General features: G+C 47.0%; 1 protein-coding gene across 2 annotated transcripts; it reads right to left on the reverse strand.

Annotated features, from left to right (window-relative positions):
• Positions 1 to 1,634: 1,634 nt before the first annotated feature.
• Positions 1,635 to 7,134, reverse strand: Dmbx1 (diencephalon/mesencephalon homeobox 1). 2 transcript variants are annotated; one of them, XM_090333763.1, is made up of 4 exons: positions 6,983 to 7,134; positions 3,912 to 4,107; positions 3,387 to 3,735; positions 1,635 to 2,089 (listed from the first exon to the last, which is right to left on the reverse strand). In XM_090333763.1, the coding sequence occupies exons 1-4, from the start codon at positions 7,132 to 7,134 to the stop codon at positions 1,635 to 1,637; spliced, it is 1,152 nt and encodes a 383-aa protein (XP_090189889.1). The 2 variants fall into 2 exon arrangements, with proteins under 2 accessions (XP_090189889.1, XP_090189890.1); XM_090333764.1 differs by having other exon boundaries at positions 3,912 to 4,090; positions 6,981 to 7,134.
• Positions 7,135 to 17,473: the final 10,339 nt, after the last annotated feature.

A 17,473-nucleotide genomic window follows, 5' to 3' on the forward strand; every position in this document is an offset into this window, starting at 1 on the left:
CTCTGCAGACCAGTTTTAGCACAGCATCCATGGGAAAGTTTAGGAACCTTGGCTCTGGCTTTCAGCTTCTCGAAGCGGGGGTGGAGGGTTCAGTGGTGAGCCACAAAGAACTAGGAGTCATGCAGGAATATGTCTAAGCCATCCCCCCTCTCTAACCATGGGCATGGAAATGGGGTGGCCCATCCCCAGGCTGGCACTGGAATTTAGGAAAATGAGGATTGAAACTAGATTGACCCAGAAGGGAACTCTTACACTTACTGGGAAACTGAGGCAGTGTCCATAGAAATGTTCATGCACATGAGACTCAAGCAGAAGCTTGAAACCTTGCGTGGCTGTGTAGTTTGCACTTACTGTAACCTGGACTCCTGGAGCCCTGGTCAGCCCTAGGTAAATGTTGACACTGGCCTCAGACAGGGATGCTGGCTATTCTACTGCTCGTCCAGACTGACCACTGCCTCTGCTCCCCCTCCTCAACCAGCTGAACTTCCAAGCTGGGGGGGAAAAGGAAAAAAGAAAAAAGAAAAGAAGGAGACAGTGGGAATTGGGAGGTGGGAAAGTGTGGGAGAAAAACATGGGAAGGAGTAACAATGTTCAAGAAGTAATGTACCCACTACCTGATGAATGTAACTGTAACCCCTCTGTACATCACCCCAACAATAAAATTTAAAAAGAAAAGAACTTGAGATCCCCTTCTAGATGCCAGGCCTAGGGGAGGGTGGATATTGAGGCCAGAGCTGCCTCCTGCCTGCAGGCCTGCCACTCCAGGGTCTCTACCTAAGACCTGGTTGCTGCAGGGGAGGGGTGGGGGGAGGCACCAATGGAATAGTTGCCTAAAAAGAGTGCATGTGGAAGGAGGAGATAGACAGACAGGGAAAGAAGGAAGGAAGGAAGGAAGGAAGGAAGGAAGGAAGGAGTAAAATTACTAAAATCACAACCCCCAAACAAAACAGCTGGGAAATTAATGACACACCAACATAGCCAACAACAAAGGAAAGAGCTAGGAGCAGAGATGTAGAGGGAGATCAGAATGGAGAAGACAGATAACAGAGACCAGTACAGAGGCAGGGAATGGAGGATAAAGGGAAGAAACAGAGAGAGAGAGAGAGAGAGAGAGAGAGAGAGAGAGAGAGAGAGAGAGAGAGAGAGAGAGAGAGAGAGAGAGAGAGAGAGAGAGAGAGAATCAGAGTCTAGAGCAAGCTGCAGAAGCCACAGGTGGTAATGGAGGGAATGGTGGTAGTGGAGAGGAGATGGAGGCAGGGTGAGGGGCCTGGGGCCTGGGGCAGGCAGTGCCTGAAAATATAGCTTTATATATTTATATTTATATTTCACATTCCACAACTCAACTTACTAGGGGGCAGAAGGGGAGGGAGGAGGCGATGCTGAGGAGGGGGACGCGGGCGGCCTCTCACAGCCTCCCCATTTGGCCTCCATGGGTTCCAAGCAGGGCCATGCAGAGGGTTAGGGGGCGTTTCACCTGGGACTGGGGCTCTGAGGAAGAGTGATAAGGACAGGACTCCAGGCTCGAGGATCCCTGGGCTCTCCAAGTTATCTCCTTGGGAGCCTTCTGGGAACAACCACTGGGGTGGGGGAGGGGCGGGCAGCCAAGACCCCTGGCTGGGCTGGAGGCCTGTCAGTCAGTTGGGCAGTGTATCCAGTCCCAGGGAAGCCGCATGCTGCTTGGCCCGGAGCCTCAGGTTCTCGATGCTTGTGGTTTTACTGTTCAGGGCCACTGAGGATGGTGCCAGGCCTGTGGGGGGTGTAGGCAGCAGTGGGGACCCCCACACACCCTGGTGGGCAGCAGCGGCTGCTGACAGGGACTGGTAATAGGACTGGCAATGTAGTGAGCCCAGTGGGGCCATGTTGACACCCAGGTAGGGCACAGCGGCAGCAGCAGCTGCTGCAGCAGCGGGGGCTGGCCCCCCCACTTCAAAGGAGGAGTAGTGCACCAGGTTATTAGTGGCTGCCATGTGCTGGCGAAACTGCTCCTGCAGACGGAAGAGGCTCAGTGGGGATGAGGAGTAGGAGTGGGAAGGGCCCAGCAAGCTGCCCCCAGGGGCTGCAGGAGTCAGGGCCAGGCTGCCTGGGGAATCTGCAAGCAGAGAACAGGAATCAAGTACTCAAGACAGGGTACTGACCTGCCCAGAGGGGTTCCCTCAGCTTCTCACTGCCATCTGATCCCCACCCCTCCTCCTCCCCCCCCCCCCCCCCCCCCGACTTCCCCGACACAGGCTTTGGGTGAGCCTACCTTCAGCTCACACCAGTCAGGTTATAAGCTCAATGTGATTCAGAACCCTAGGAGGGAGGGGACCTGTAGATGTTTCTAGAATCCTCAGCCATTGGAAAATGCCTTTATCATTTCCAGAGCTTGTAGATCTCTGCTCACAATCCCTAGCTTCTCCATGTCCGCACTTGGGATTTGTGCCTGAAATATAGCTCATGCCTGAGCTGTTCCCTCACAAACTTGGCTAGGAGTGGGGGGGCTCTAGTGCAGGGCAGCTCTATGGCAAAGAGATGGGAAGGGGGTGTCACCTAGTTCTCAAATGATCTGCCTCCTATACCCTAGCAAGTGTCCCTTCCACAAGAGCCTCTAGGAAACCACACCTCTGAGTCAAAAAATGAACTAATTACTGGACACCAGTGGCTCACACCTGCAACCCTAGTGACTCGGGATCTGAGGATCACAGTTTGAAGCCAGCCCGGGCAGGAAAGTCCATGGCACTCTCATCTCCAATTAACCATCAGAAAAACAGAAGTGTCGCGGTGGCCCAAAGTGGTAGAGTGTTGGTCTTGAACTAAAGAGCTCAGGGACAGTATCCAGACTCTGGTTCAAGCCCCATCACGTAAAATAAATAAATAAATAAATAAATAAATATAAAATAAAAAGAACTAAGGCCTAAGGAACGGAGGAATCCCTGTTGCATGGGAATCTTGGTACTGGTATGACATTCACTCAGCACTGACTTGCCTGTATGGGTTGTTAAAGTATTGGGATACTTTAAATAGTGGATAAATGGTGGGGGGATCTAGGTATCCTCTCTTCTCCTCATTTGGCCTCTATAGGTCCAAAGAAGCCATGCAGACTTTGTGGGTTTGCTGAGATTCTGAGGAAGAGGGCACTCCAGGTTGCCCCTCTCTGCCTCCTAGACCTTTCCCCAGAACCCTCTAGATCTTCCCTGTACCTCAGCAACTAAAGGGGGCTGATCTGGCACAGGCCCAGCATGGCCAGTCCTTCCTAACTGGTCATGCCTGAGAGGAGTCAACCAGTTGTCGACAAGTTCATATTCCAGCCCACATCACATACCCAGGCCCTGATCAGGCTGGAACCACCTGTGCCCCCCCACCCCAGGTAGGGCTCCAGCCCATCTACAACCCCTCCCAAGCCTCACCTGCCTTGGGGCTGCTCCTCTTACAGCCCAGACCCTTGATGTCAGCTCCAGGACTCTTCTCAGCTTTGGGGTCCTCGGCTCCCGCCCGGGGGTCCTCCTCACGATCTGGCTGATCTTCAGGGGCTGACTCACTGGCTGACTGCTCGGACAGGCTCAGGTGAAGCTCCGCAGGGGGGTCAGCGCTGGTGAGACTGGGGGGCTGGTCCATCTCCAGCTGCGTGTCTGGGGCTGGGGCCTCCGTTTTGCCTTCCCCATGGGCGCCCTCAGCCTCCTTCTGCTTCTGGAGCTGTTCTTTCTGCAGGCTACGTTGCTTCTTCCGGAACTTGGCCCTGCGGTTCTTGAACCACACCTGGAACCAGAGAAAGGAACAGTCCAAGAGAGGGAGGAAAGAAATGGGGTTGTGGTGGGGCAGGGTACTCTGAGGGAAGGGGATGTAGATGATAATGCTGCTCCACACCCTGCCAGAAACCTGCTCCATCCATTCTTCCCAAATGACCTGATGCAGTTAGGAAAGCTGGGCCTTACCTGTACCCGGGCCTCAGGCAGGTTGGTGCACATGGCCAATCTCTCACGCATCACCACATCCGGGTAGTGAGTCTTCTGGAAAGTCTTTTCCAGGGCCTCGAGCTGCTGGGCTGTGAATGCTGTGCGGCTTCGACGTTGTTTGCGGTGTTGAGAGCCATAGCGGGCCTCCAAGATGATGTCTTGAAATGTACAGCCGTTGGAAGGCAAGGAGAGGGCGCCCATTTAATTATGGGAAATGAGTCTTGAACCTTATCCTGCTCTGGCCCACTCTAGATACAGAGGCAGCTCCCCCAGAACTAGTCCCTGACCAAACTTTGCTCTTGGAAATTACCCATCTTTACTAGCTGAGGTTTCAAAATCTCCTCACCATGTGATCCACCATCAAAACCACAGAGATTTAACTTAGCTCCAGGAATGGCTGGGAGTCATATCTTTTCAGACAACTGAGTGTAGGCAAGTGTTCCAAGTTCCTTAAATGTCCAATTACTGACTGATTTAGGTATGATAGTCCATGCTCACAGTCCCACCTACTAGGGAGGTAGAGGTAGGAGGATCATGGCCCAAGACCCACCTGTGCAAAAGCACAAGACCCTATGTGAAAACAAACAAAAGGAAACTGGTATGGGATACAAGCAGTAGAGTCCTTGCTTAGCAAGTGTGTATCTCTGAGTTCAATTCTCAGTACCACCAAATAAAAGATACTGGGCCAGGTGTGGTAGAACATATTTGTAATTTTAGCAAGCTATATAAGGGTCTAAGGTCACGCTGGGCTACATGGTTAATCCCAGGCTGGCCTATGGTATTCAATGAGACTTGTCTTAAGAAAGGAAGTTTGGCCTAGTGGTAGAGTGCTTGCCTAGCATGCACAAAGACCAGGGTTCAATTCCTTGGGACCGTATATATAGAAAAAGCCAGAAGTGGTGCTGTGGCTCAAGAGGTAGAGCTCTAGCCTTGAGAAAGCCCAAGGACAGTACTCAGGCCATAAGTTCAAGTCCTAGAACTGGAGGGGAAAAAAGGAAGAAAAAAAACACTGTTATGATATTCTGAGCTAGCATGATGCTAAATCTGAATCCCTACATTGCAATGGTTCTACAACCCTATGTCCTTAGATTTTGACTACTTGAAGTTTTCTTAGCATTAGAACACTGGTTCTTGTCCAGAAGCCACGACGTGGGCTAGGACTTATCTCAAGGCCTCATTAGAAGAGGTTTGACTGGGCATACAAAATGTATCAGCAACTTTCTTTTCTTTTCCTTCCTTTCTTCCTTCTTTCTTTCTTTCTTTTTTTCCTCAGGCCATGGGGCTGGGACTCTGGGCCTGGGCACTCTCCCTGAGCTCTTCAGCTCAAGGCTACTGCCCTACCCCTTGAGCCACAGTGCCACTTCCAGTTTTCTAGTGGTTAATTAGAGATAAGAGTCTCACAGTCTTTAGTGCTCAGGCTGGCTTTAAACCTCGATCCTCAGATCTCACCCTCCTGACCAGCTAGGATTACAGGCGTGATCTACCATGCCCAGCTCAGTAACTTTATTTTCTATTCTCTGCATTAAATTTCATTCTCTCCGAGCTAGGCCTGGTGTTCTACACCTGTAATCCCAGAGATCAGGAAGCTAATAATTCAAATCTAGCCTGAGCAAAAGGTGAGACCCTAACTCAATCAATAAACTAAGCCTGGTGGCATGCACCTCTCATCCCAACTATATAAGAAATGTAAACGGGAAGATTGTAGTCTAAGCCAGACCAAACAAAAACACCACATGCTATTCAAAAACTGAAGAAAAGAAGGGCTGGGAGTGTGGCTCAAGTGCTAGATCACCTGTCAAAGAATGATGAATGAATAAAGGAATCTCTAACAGCAGAACCTAAGGCTATCACTCTTATGTTTCCTAAGCAAAAAGCTTGGTACAGGCTGGGACTCAGCACAGGCAAAGGCTGTTGTACCCAATCTTAACCCACTGGCTGACTCTTCAAGAACAGAAGAACAAAGAACCCAGGTCTTAATACTGAAAAGCTTAGAGAAGGGACAGGGCTTCTGGACCAATTCCAGTCTAGCTTGCATGCCTAGTAACTTAAGACCTAGAGCTATTGTCTGGTATCCAACTCTTCTGCCTGACTAGAACAGGACTGTCACCTGCCTCTTCCTGCCTCCCACCACACACAAGGGAATCAAATCATCCTGTGTCCATGCTAAAGGAACCCAAGTTGTCCCAGCCTCTGTACAACCCACCAAGTACTCTGTTTGTACTTCAGGAGTTGAGGAGTCATCCACAACACCCTAAATAGGAAGAAAGAGGTAAGTATACAGTAAGCCCCAGACTTTGGGATGCTCCTTCTTAGGTTTGTAAGGGTTTTAGGCTCTAAAACCCTTTTAAACTGGGCCAGGAGTTTGGCCTAGTGGTAAAAGTGCTTGACTAGCATGCACAAAGACTCTGGTTTGATTCCTTGGTACCACATACATAGAAAAAAAAGCCAGAAGTGGTGAAGCTCAAGTGGTGAAGCTCTAACCTTGAGAAAGTCCAAGGATAGGGCTCAGGCCCTAAGTTCAAGCCCCAGGACTGGCAAAAATAAATAAATAAATAACCTCTTCAAGGGGATTAAGTGGTTTTAGAGAGGGGGGGAGAGAAACTCACATGGGCCTGGCACACTACTATTCAAACCATGTGTATTACTTCTGTGGTCCTGTGTCTTCAGTCTTCTCCCTGTTCTCTTCAGCTACTTCCCAGCCAGCGACATCCTCTGGGCTAGTCCCTCACTCTCCTGCTTCAGTCTTTTCATTTGTCCAATTTGTAAAACAGGACTAGTGGATGGCTCCCTCGAAGGCTTGTTGTGGAAGGCTGAGGCATGCACTATCTCATAGCACACAGCCTCATGCTCCCAACGTTCTCCCACGGATATTGTGTAAGTGTGGCCAAAGCAAGTGCAAGGCACAGATTGTTTTTCTCTCTGTTGTTCAGTGGCCCAGAGCTCTCTAAAATGCTCCTCTCTTTTCCCTCTGGAGATGCTTCCCCACACCGCCCCCCCCCCCCCAGCCCCAGAGTCCTGCCCCCATGGTCTGGTCCCCAGGGCTCTTACCAGCCAGGCGTTCGGCCAGTGTCAGTGCATGCACCGAGGGCCGGTAGTCAGGGGCATGCTGGGCCTGCTGGGCTGCCTGCTGGTGCAGGTTATACATGGCACTGAGCGAGTTCATGGCATGCAGTGAGTAGCCATTCACCCCGTAGTGCTGCATGGCGGCATCCGTCTGCTGACAGGGAAAAGAGAGAGGTGCATGAGGCAAAGTAAGAGGCAGGGTTACTACAGTTTATCCTTGGAGAAATTTTGCTCCCACTGTAGAGGAGGAATGCCCACCTTTACCCTAAGAGCTGCCACCTTCCCATCCAAAAATGGCCAGTTTTATCCTTAAAGGGCTCCTGAATGTACTCTTTTATTCTCCCTCTAACCCAGTCAATCTTTATTCTCAGGAAATCAAAAGACAAGCAGGACAAGAACAGCCGCACTGGCAGATGAGCTACTGAGGTTTAGAGAAGAAGAGTGACATGTTGAAGACACTGGCCAATTAGGAACATAGCTCTAGTCAAGTCACTTGACTTCTCTGACCCTCAGTCTCTCTACTTGCAAAACGGTATTAACAACGGTATGAGCTAGGATTACACGTGTAATCCTAGCTACTCAGGGAGCTGAGATCTGAAGGGTTACCATTTAAGATTTGCCCAGGCAGAAAAGGCCATGAGATTCTGTCTCCAGAATAACCAGCAAAACGTTTGGCTGAATATATGGTTCATGTGGTAGAATGTTAGACAAGTGAGGGGGTAAGCTGAGCAAGAACTCTGAGGCCAAATCCTGGAACAAAAAAAAAAGGCACTGATGTCCTAGGATTGCTGCAAGAATTGTGAAAGCTTTTTCAATAGGACTTGGTTATATTCAAAAATGTTACTTAGGACTGGGAAAGTGGCTTAGTGGTAGAGTGTTTGCCTACCATACATGAAGCCCTGGGTTCAGTTCCTCAGAACCACATACACAGAAAAAGCCGGAAGCGGAACTATGGCTCAAGTGGTAAAGGGCTAGCCTTGAGCAAAAGAAGCTCAGGGACAGTGCCCAGGGCCTGAGTTCAAGCCCCATGACTGTTAAAATAAATAAATAAATAAATAAATTCTGATGATGGCCTGGTCCATCCTTTTGTTGCCATCTCAACATTCAGTTTGTCATACACTTGCGTGTACAAACTTTGATTTATTTGCCCACTCAACATGCACTGATGCCTCCTGGAGCCAAGTCCAGGGTTGAACTCCTCATTGAGGCATTCACTCTGACAAAATGCTGGATGAAATCCTCAAGTACAACACAGTCATTAAGACTGGAATTGTTAGAAGTGTTAGACATTTGCTGTCATTACCTTTTTTATTCTCTCAACAAATCTCCAAGAAATAAGCAGACCAAGAGCAACAAACTCCATTTGAAAATGAATCTACTGAGGCTTGGAGAAAGAACAGTGGCGGTCCAATGCCTGGCCCTCCACACATGGCAGGAGCCTCATTAATTTACGACCAATAGCTCTAAGAAAATCAACCACTCATCAAAGAACAATTCCTCCTTCTGAGATGTCTTGGACCATCAAGAGGCCTCCAAGGGCCCTATTATTGCCAGGTCCCCTTGCAGTTTTCCTCTGGGTGTCTACCCTACACCAGCCTAAAATGTCACTTTTAGAATGTGATCTCATGTCTATAGCCCCCCAAAGGTACTAAAGCATTGCTACTTTCAGGGTGTGGGAAGCAGAAGGGGAAAATCCACTCATAAAAGGTGTCTCAACAATCTGCCTTCACTAAAATAGATACAGATATACATCACCAAACATTCACAGCAGGCACGTAAACCCACACCACCAAAAACAGGCATAGACACATGTCTTGCTCAATCACACATGCACAGACATTATGCGCAAGGCAATTACAGAAGCTGTCCTACCTACACAAGTTCAATGTCATCATCCCATAGATGAATGCAGACATTCCCTTGCAGGAGATATCTCCACACACAGCACACATATTCCTATACTGCATAGACTCATTCATGAGATATTTACTGGGCCGGGAGTTTGGCCTGGTGATAGAGTGCTTGCCTAGCATGCATGAAGGCTTCGGTTCGATTCCTTGGTATCACATCCATAGAAAAAGCCAGAAGTGGTGCTGTGGCTCAAGAGGTAGAGCTCTAGCCTTGAGAAAGCCCAAGGACAGTGCTCAGGCCCTGAGTTCAAGTCCCAGTACTGGCAAAAAAAAATAAAAGAGAGATATTTATTAAGCACTCACTTGCCAACAAGTCCCTAACTTCATGGAATTTACATCCCAATGGATACGGAAGATGTAACAATAATAAAGAAATATGAACTAATGTCAACAGGAATAAATGCTCTGAAGCAAAACAGGCAGAGAGGAAAATGACAAAAGGGAAAGGGGCGATCATTTCAGACCAAGTATCAGAAAGGGGCTCTGATATTTGAACAGAAACTTGAAGTCAGCCATGGTGAAGCTTTGAGGGAAAAGATTCAGCAGAAGGAGCAACCAAGACAAAGACCCTGAAGCATACACAAAATTGAGTGTGGAATCACTTCTCTGCCTTTTAGATAAAATTGAATGCAATATGGGGGGGGGGGTTGTTGTTTGTGTTGCTTTTGTTGTTTTCTGTGCAGGTCCTGGCTCTTGAACTTAGGGTTTGGACACTGTCCTTGAGCTTTTCTGATCAAGGCTAGTGCTCTGTCACTTGAGCCACAGCTCTACTTCTTTCTGTTCTAGGTAGTTAATTGGAAATAAGAGTCTCACACACTTTCCTGTCTTGGTGGCTTCAAACCTCAATCTTAGCCTCCTCAGTAGCTAGAATTACAGGTGTGTGCCACAATCACCTGGCAAGTATCTGTTCTTATCACTTCAATATTAATTTTTGCTCCATCCACTTCACACATCAGCCTAGTAAAGTACACCAAGAAAAAATAAAGAGCATGTAAGACAGCAAGAAAACTAATGAATTCTGACTTAGAAGAATGTAATGTATTAGCACCAGGCATGGTGGCTCACGCCTGCAATCCTAGCTACTCAGGAGACTGAGATCTGAAGATCAAGGTTCAAAGCCAGCTCAGGCACAAAAGGACCTGAGATTCTTACTTCAATTAACCTCTAGAAAATGGGAAGCGGGGCTGAGGCTCAAGGGGTAAGCCAGTAGCCTTAAGCTGAAGAGCTCAGGGACAGCGCCTAGGCCGAGTTCAAGCCCCATGACCCACCAAAAAAAATGTATTAGCTGAGCCAAGCACTGGTGTCTCCCATCTGTAATCCTAGCCTTTCAGGATGCTTAGATATGAAGACTGTGGTTCGAAGCCAGCCCAAGCAGGAAAGTCTGTTAGACTCTTACCTCCTTGAGTAAAAAACTAAGAGATAGTGAGTCAGCCCTGATTGTAAGCCCCCCTACATACAAGCAGCTGAATATAGATGAATGGAGTATGATAGTTGGATTTTCAGATTTCCTTGTCAGCACTGACACTTCCAACATTCACTTACAGAAGCCCCCGCCACATCAAAATCATGAGCCATGGACAGAAATCTAAGAAAAAAGTGTGATAGACATTTGTAGATGTAAGATATTCAAACATCAGTTAAAATGGGATATACCACAAACAAGGCTAAAAGACAAACAGCAAAGCTGAAAAAAATATTTTCTAGTCAGGCACTGATGGCTCATACCTGTAATCCTAGCTACTCAGGAGGCTGAGATCTGAGGATTGTGGTTCAAAGCCAGCCTGGGTAGAAAAGCCCATGAGACTCTTTTTTTTTTTTTTTGCCGGTCCTGGGCTTGAGCGCAGGGCCTGAGCACTGTCCTTGGACTTTCTCAAGGCTAGAGCTCTACCACTTGAGCCTCAGCACCACTTCCAGCCTTTTTTTGGGTATGTATGTGGTACCAAGGAATTGAACCCGGGTCTTCACGCATGCTAGGCAAGCACTTTAACCAGTAGGCCAAACTCCCGGCCCCGAAAAGCCCATGAGACTCTTATCTCCAATTAAGCACCAAATATCTGAAAGTGCTAGCTCTGCACACAAAAGATCAGGAGCAATGCCCAGGGCCTGAGTTCAAGCCCCAGGACATATTCATATTCATTCTCTCTCTCTCTCTCTCTCTCTCTCTCTCTCTCTCTCTCTCTCTCTCTCTCTCTCTCTCTCTCTCTTCCCCTTTTCTCTCTCTCCCTATCTCAGTGTGTCTCACACACACACACACACACACACACACATTTCTACATCTAAGACTTAAAAAAATAGTAGCACAAATAAAAATGTAAAGAATGTCTCTGATATGTAAAGATTTCTAACACAAAATTAGAAGATGGCTATCAAGAAAAGATGAGTTAAGGAAATGATAGGTCATTAAGGAAGAAACACCAATAACCAATATGAGCTTCACATATAACCAAAGAAAGAATAGAAGCAGTGAGATCTTTCACTGTATGAAGAACAATGATTACCCAGGGTTAAATAGGGATTGGGAAGTGGTCTTTCTCCAACCTTGCTGATGAAAGAGCTCTTTATGCCCTGCATCAAAAGCCTTTACAAGTGTGTCATCTTTGGCTTAACAGTTCCATTTGTAGAAATGTATCCCTTCAGTATGCAGAGAGATGCAAAGAGGAATATTTATCACATCACTGCTTATGATGGCAAACAATTGGAAACCTAACTGTCCATCGAGAGAGGATTAGTTCAGTAAATGAGGGGACAGAGTACCCACAACGGAATACAGTGCCACCATGTAAAACAATGATGTGTGTCTGCATATGCTGATGTTCACAATATATTGTGGAATGGAAGAAATAGGTAACAAAACAGTACACATGATGCAATCCCATTTTTGTAATGTATGAATAAATATGCATAGGAAAAAAAAAGTCTAGCAGGTTTATATCCTGAAATGTTAACCGAGGTTACCTCTGGGAGGTAGCTGCTGGGATTATAGGTGATTTTCACATTTTTGTTTTATTTTTTGTTTTGGGTGCTGGTCCTGGGACTTGAACTCAGGATCTGGACACTATCCCTGAGCTTCTTTTGCTCAAGTCTAGCAATTGGCCACTTGAGCCATGACTCCACATCTGAATTTTTGGTACTTAATTGGACATAAGAGTCTCATGGGCTTTTCTGCCTGGGCTGGCTTTGAACTATGATCCTCAGATCTCAGCCTTCTGAGTAGCTAGGATTATAGGTGTGAGCTATGGGCACCTGGTTTTTTCTTTCTTAAGAGAATAGAGATTGAAGTGGAGTTTTAGTGGATGCAGGGATAGAGCCAGGCTCCTAAAGGACGCACAAGCCCCAGGTGAGGAAGGGGGAACAGAATTTGGAAGTTGTTTCATTCATCACTTCCCTTTCTCTGTGGATGCAGTCTCCGCCCCCATCAAACTCAGGGTTTTGTTGCTCTAAAGCCTATTGTCATTCATTTAATTTACTAAATGACTACTGATCTGTGTTTTGTTGTTTGTCTGGTTGGTTTTGTATTTGCTCTGTGCTAGTCCTAGGGCATGATCTCAGGGCCTCACACTCATATTGACTTTTTTTTTTTATCTCAAGGCTAGTGCTTCACCATTTGAGTCACAACTCCACTTTTTGCTGGTCAATTAAATGTAAGATTTCAGGGACTTCTCTGCCCAGGTTAGCTTTGAACCATGATACTCAGATCTCTGCCTCTTGAGTAGTTTAGGATTATAGGCATGAGAAGACATTGGCACTTGGCTGAGCTCACAGCTGTGTGTGTGTGTGTGTGTGTGTGTGTGTGTGTGTGTGTGTGTGTGTGTGTCTTTGTGTGCACCAGCCCTGGGGCTTGAACTCATGGCCTGAGCACTGTCCCTGAGTTTTTATGCTCAAAGCTAGTGCTCTACTATTTGAGCCACAGCTCCATTTCCAGCTTTTTGGTAATTAATTGGAGATAAGAGCCTCACAGACTTTCCTGCCTGAACTGGCTTTGAACCACAATCCTCAGATCTCAACCTCCTGAGTAGGTAGGATCACAGGTGTAAGCCACTATGCCTAGATGATCTCAGTTTTTAATGCACAATGTAAGTAAAGCCAGAAGATCCCTATTGAGTCCCATACAGATCCTATAGGTCTCTAAGACCTCCCCAGTTAACCTCCTTGCCATTTCTCCATCTAGCCTGATATCCTGCCCAACACATCAGTACCAGAAATACTGGGCTTCCTGCTACTCCTTGTCAAACTCTGTGCTTTACCCTACCAGGCCATCTACTTGAAATACTCTACCCCCTCCTCCCCTTCACCTGACAAACTTCTCCCTCTTCAGAAGGCCTGGCTCAAGGATGCCTCTGCAGGTGCCTGAAAGAGCACTTGGGTCATAGAAATGATGATGATAATGGTAACAATAACTATGATCCACTGAACACACTTTCACTGCCAAACGACACCCAAAGCACCATGTATAGATTTATTTACTTTGTTGTGTGTGTCTTAGTGGGTGGGTGTAATTTCTTGGGCGTGAACCCAGAGCTTCTCCTATTAAGCCACAGCCTCAGCCCACATGGATTTCCTAAATTCTGGTACCTGGATCCAAGTTCTGTAAAGATACTTCTAGCTCACCCACTAGACTGAGCTCCATGAGAGAGAAAGAGAAAAAAAATAACAACTCTACCTCATGCATTTCCAGTTCAGATCATGAAGTCTGGCAAGACTAAGGAGATGAGGATCTGATGGACCAGTTAATAACAACAGCTATTTATTAAGCACCTCTGATAGATTAGATGGATCCCCATCAATCCTTCCAACACACAGGAGGTAGAGATTGCTAGTACCCCATCTGACAGCTATGGAAACGAGAAGTAAGAATGCTTAATTTGTTGGAGTCCAGAAGTCAGAAAATGGTGGCACAGTTTCTTCTATAGGTGAAGTTCTTCACGCCAACCTTCAAGCCTAACTTGAAGGCTCTCACTCTAGTATATTCCCTTCCCTGACTTCTATCATCTCTATCATTTACTCAGGGGGAAAAGCTCATTCCCCCTGACCCATATGCTCCTGTGCATACAGTGAGATGAGGCTGTGTGTGGACCCAGGTCTGCCCTGCTGAGCTCCTGTCTCTGTAGTCTCACAGCCTCCTCCTCACTGCAGTGAGCATGAGGGTCTTGGGTCTCCTGTCAGTCCACAGAAGGATTCTTTTCTAGGAATGCTATTTCTCATCCAAATGGCACACATATGATACCACACAGTCACATATTTGCAACTCATCTCAGTGCCCACATGACCATGTGCAGACACGGCCCTACTGGGATTGGACACAGACCTGTCTGCTGTTCATGCTATTTTATATCCCCATTTGTGAGTATGTCTGTGAATGTGAATGTGTGTGAGAGAGAGACAGACAGAAAGAGAAAGAAAGACAGAAACAGACAGACAGAGAGAGGAAAAAGAAGGAGAAGGAGAAGGAGAAGGAGAAGGAGAAGAAGAAGAAGAAGAAGAAGAAGAAGAAGAAGAAGAAGAAGAAGAAGAAGAAGAAGAAGAAGAAGGAGGAGGAGGAGGAGGAGGAGGAGGAGGAGGAGGAGGAGGAGGAGGAGGAGGAGGGGAGGGGGAGGAGGAGGAGGAGGAGGAGGAGGAGGAGGGGGAAGAGGAAAAGAGGAAGAAGAAGAAATATACACTAAATAGAACCCTAGGAACTCACAGGGTTTTCCTGTGCTGGACCAATGTATTATGGCTCTTTTGCCTCTGAACAGGATATGAGAGAAAAGCAGGGCGGGGGGGGGGGGAGACAAGAAATACAAAGAAAAGAAATTTAAAGCAAGGATCAACTCAGACAAAATAAATATTCTTGGTTGTTTGTTTGTTTTGGCAACACCTAAAGGAGTGTGGGTAGGCATTTGGTGCTTAATAAATAATAAATATTATATGCATGAGAAAGAATTTCAAATGAAGAGATGGTGGAGGAGGCATGGCCACCATAGGTCAGGAGGCCCACAGTGCCCTCCTTACCACCTCCTTTTGTCCTCAGTACTCCAGGCTTGGGTGGGGTTTCTTGCCCAGTGCAGTGGGTCCTTTCCTAGAAATAGAGTCAGCCTGCATTTATCCCCTGAAGTTTTCCACAGGCCCAACAGTGGGAGCCCTGTCGACATCCAGAGCCTGAGTGTTGCTAGACCCTAGAGAAGGCTGCCCAGACAGAAGCCCTGCAGGGCCTATGGGAATCTCTAAATGGGGGCCCTGCACTCCTGGTCTCAGACCAGACCCTGACTGGGCTCAGCCCACTGCACACTTCAAACAGAATCAATTATATATTTAAAAGGTGCCGCCCCGCAATTCCTGGAGAGCCAGGAGAGCCATCCATCATGGCACGGCCGCGTTTCACAAGCTGTCGAATTGTGCTTACATTGGTTAAAAGAATCTTTATATTTCATTAAGCAAGCAGATCGGCGGATCTCCCGCCACAGGCGCCATATAGATGGCTTTAATTTTCCAAATCTGCAAATGCATCCGTTATGTCCTTGCGTCGCTGCTGGCTGCGGCCTAATGCCCAGCCAATCGAAGAATCAAGCAGAATTTTATTAGGGGGCATTTTTTATAAATTAACAGCAGCACTGCGAGGAAACCACATGCAAGGCATCTTTGATTAAAAGGAAAGTAGACCCTTCCTTTGGTCATACCCTGCTCAACCACCCCATAAGCCAACCCCATTGTGGCTCTTTGTCCTTCATCTCAGAACTTTCAAATCTCCTTGGTGTCTTCTCATCTCCCCTACCACACACATACATACACACACACACACACACACACACACACACACACACACACACACTAGGGAACAGGACAGAACAACTTTGTTTCAAGAAAAGAAATGAAAAAGGAAGAACCCAGCCTTCTCTGAGATCTCTCATTGGCTCACTCCAGGCCTGGTGAGACACCACCCCTTATTAACAATGGAGGATATCCTTTACTGAACATTTGCCATGGGCCAAGTCCTAGTCGACTCATTCTAGGCATCTTGTCTACTAAGCTCCAAGACAACCCTATTAGATACATATTATTCTCTGCCTAATTTATAAATTGGAGGAAACTGAGAGTCTGGGAGACAGTCCTCAGCCCAAGTTCCCACAGCTAGTAAGGGCAGAAGCAGGATAAGAGCCCAGGTCTCTGAAGATCTATCTGATGTTCACATCCAGCATGTGGCCAAGAGACAGGCCCCAGTGGTGCCTACCCCCAGGTGTCAGGAGCAAAGAGAGGGGTGGAAGGCAGCCTGCTGCCACAGATATCTTTCCATGGGCAATGCTGGGGGGGGGACTTGGGAGACCTTTCTCTTTAGAGAGAACACTCTTTTGGTTCCAAAAGCACTTTTGCTCAGCTATATAGAAGAATATATAAATATATGAACTCAGGAATGACACAGCAGGTCTCCCACCCCAACACCAGGCCACTAAGTACCCTTTGCTTGGCTCTATATTTTTTTTTGCCAGTCAGGACCTGAGCACTGTCCTTGGACTCTCTTAAGCCTAGAGTGCTACCACCTGAGCCACAGCACCACTTCCAGCTTTTTCTATGTATGGGGTACCGAGGAATTGAACCCCGGTCTTTGTGCATGCTAGGCAAGCACTTTACCACTAGGCAAAACTCACAGCCATGCCTGGCTCTTATCCTCTATGACCTCTTCTGATATGGCAGTGGCTCATTAGGCAGCCCTATAAAAGAGAAAATGTATGTGTGCCTAAGTGGACATAGTTGCACACGCCTATAATCTCAGCACTTGAGATGCTGAAGCAGGAAGATTTTGAGGTTAAGTCCAGCCTGAAACCCTGTCTCAAAAAGCAAACCAGTACAGTGGCTCATACCTGTAATCCTAGCTACTCAAGAGGATGAGATTGGGAGGATCTCATTTCAAGTCCAACGAAAGCAAAAATTCCCAAGACCCAGATCAAAAATTAAAAAGCTAGGTCTATGGTACATACCTGTCAACTATTCAGGAAGTGTAAATAGGAGGATTACAGCCCAGACCAGTATTACAAAAAGTGGAATCCTGCTTGAAAAAATAACTAAAGCCAGAAGGGAAGGCTACCTTTCTAGCAAGAGCAAGGCCTAAGTTCCAAGTGTTATATCATCAGAAAAGAAAAAGTGAAAAATGTGTGTAACCCAGGACTGACTGACCTGGAAGGCCAAAAAGGGATTCCTTGGAGGAAGAAGAGTGAGCAAACACATGTGCACACAAGTGTATAAGCACACACACACCCCTGGAATGCAGCTGTACAAGATGACTTTCTAACTGAGTCACTAGACAAAAAAAAATTTTTTTTGCCAGTCCTGGGCTTAAACTCGGGGCCTGAGCACTGTCCTTAGATTTTCTCAAGGCTAGAGCTCTACCGCTTGAGCCACAGCACCACTTCCAGCTCTTTCTATGTATGTGGTTCTGAGAAATTGAATCCGGGTCTTTGTGCATGCTAGGCAAGCACTCTACCACTAGGCCAAACTCCCACTAGACAAGATTTTTTTTTTTTAAAGAAACTCTACCTGGTACATACCAAGCAATTTACTTTAGGAACCACATTTCTTTCTTTCCCCAATTCAACTAAG

Source organism: Megascapheus bottae, chromosome 6 (genome assembly GCF_031878675.1).
Source record: "Megascapheus bottae isolate mThoBot1 chromosome 6, mThoBot2.hap1, whole genome shotgun sequence".
Taxonomy (NCBI): Eukaryota; Metazoa; Chordata; class Mammalia; order Rodentia; family Geomyidae; genus Megascapheus; species Megascapheus bottae.

Excerpts from the sequence above, each read along its gene's own strand:
- Dmbx1 (XM_090333763.1), bottom strand. The coding sequence starts at position 7,134 with ATGCAGCACTACGGGGTGAATGGCTACTCACTGCATGCCATGAACTCG. Across the intron at positions 4,108-6,982 it reads ACACTGGCCGAACGCCTGGC|CGGCTGTACATTTCAAGACA; the intron begins TGGTAAGAGCCC and ends CTTGCCTTCCAA. Across the intron at positions 3,736-3,911 it reads TGCCTGAGGCCCGGGTACAG|GTGTGGTTCAAGAACCGCAG; the intron begins GTAAGGCCCAGC and ends CTCTGGTTCCAG.